The 972-nt window shown below is 71.9% G+C and overlaps 1 protein-coding gene across 1 annotated transcript; it reads left to right on the forward strand.

Moving 5' to 3' along the window:
* The first annotated feature begins 70 nt into the window (after positions 1–70).
* LOC112123475 (transmembrane protein C16orf54) lies at positions 71–565 on the forward strand. Its single transcript, XM_024222085.2, has one exon. It carries the CDS (start codon positions 71–73, stop codon positions 563–565), a length of 495 nt encoding a protein of 164 aa, XP_024077853.2.
* The last annotated feature ends 407 nt before the right edge of the window (positions 566–972 follow it).

Here is a 972-nt window from a genome sequence, read left to right on the forward strand (position 1 = left end):
CCCCCCCCCCCCCCCCCAGGAACCCCCCATTTATCTCCCCATCTCTCTCTCTCTCCACAGCCAACCGCCGATGATGCCCCCGTCTCTGCCCCCCAGCCCCCAGCTCCCGCCCCCTTCGCCGCCCCCCGCCCCGCCCTGCACCGCCTGCCTGGTGCCCATGGTGGCGCTGGCCGGGGTGGCCGGCCTGTTCGTGGTGATCTCGGCCCTGCTGGGCGAGCGGCTCTTCCGGGGGGCCCGGGCCCGGGGGGTGCCCAGCGTGTGGCGCCGGGGCGGGACGCTGTGGATCGAGCCGGCGCCGCCGCCCCAACCGGACGGAGCCCCCCAGGCGGAGACGGGCGACCTGTGGATCCCGCGCCCCCCGCCCAGCGCCGAGGACTGGTACCGGGGGCCCGCCGGCGGCTCGGGGAGCGGCACCTCCAGCGGCATCCACTCGGGGGCGCCAGAGAGCGCCGGCAGCAGCACGGCCTTGTGGGACGCCGAGGCGCCGGCCTGGGGAGCCCAGCCCCACGTCACCCTGCAGGACATCTCCGACTTCTTCCGACGTGGAGGGGGGAGGGGGCCGTGAGCACCGGCACGGGGGGGGGATCAGGAGGCGACCCCCGCCCCAAGAAGCAGGATTCACCCCATGGATGTTGGGGCAGAGCTGAGATTTTGGGGGGCCCCACAAGCCCGCTGAGACCCCCCACACACTGTCCCCTGGCATGGGGCTCTCTTTGCGCCCTCTACTGTTACTTCTCTCCTGCCAGGGGGCTCAGCTGGGCCTGCACCCCCTCGCCTCCCCCGCCCGCCATCGGGCACAGAGGGGCCGCTCTATGGGACACGGGGAATTTCTGCCAGCGGCCGGTTCGCAGGGCTATGGACAAGTGGCCAAAGCTCCTGGCTCCGTTAACACCCCCTGGGGGGCCCGGTGTGTCCCCCGTTCACCCCCTGTGACGAAGTGGGAATGTTCTTAATGTTTTCTCTGAATACTGT

Source organism: Terrapene carolina, unplaced genomic scaffold, assembly GCF_002925995.2.
Source record: "Terrapene carolina triunguis isolate 2854851 unplaced genomic scaffold, T_m_triunguis-2.0 Scaffold51433, whole genome shotgun sequence".
Taxonomy (NCBI): domain Eukaryota; kingdom Metazoa; phylum Chordata; order Testudines; family Emydidae; genus Terrapene; species Terrapene triunguis.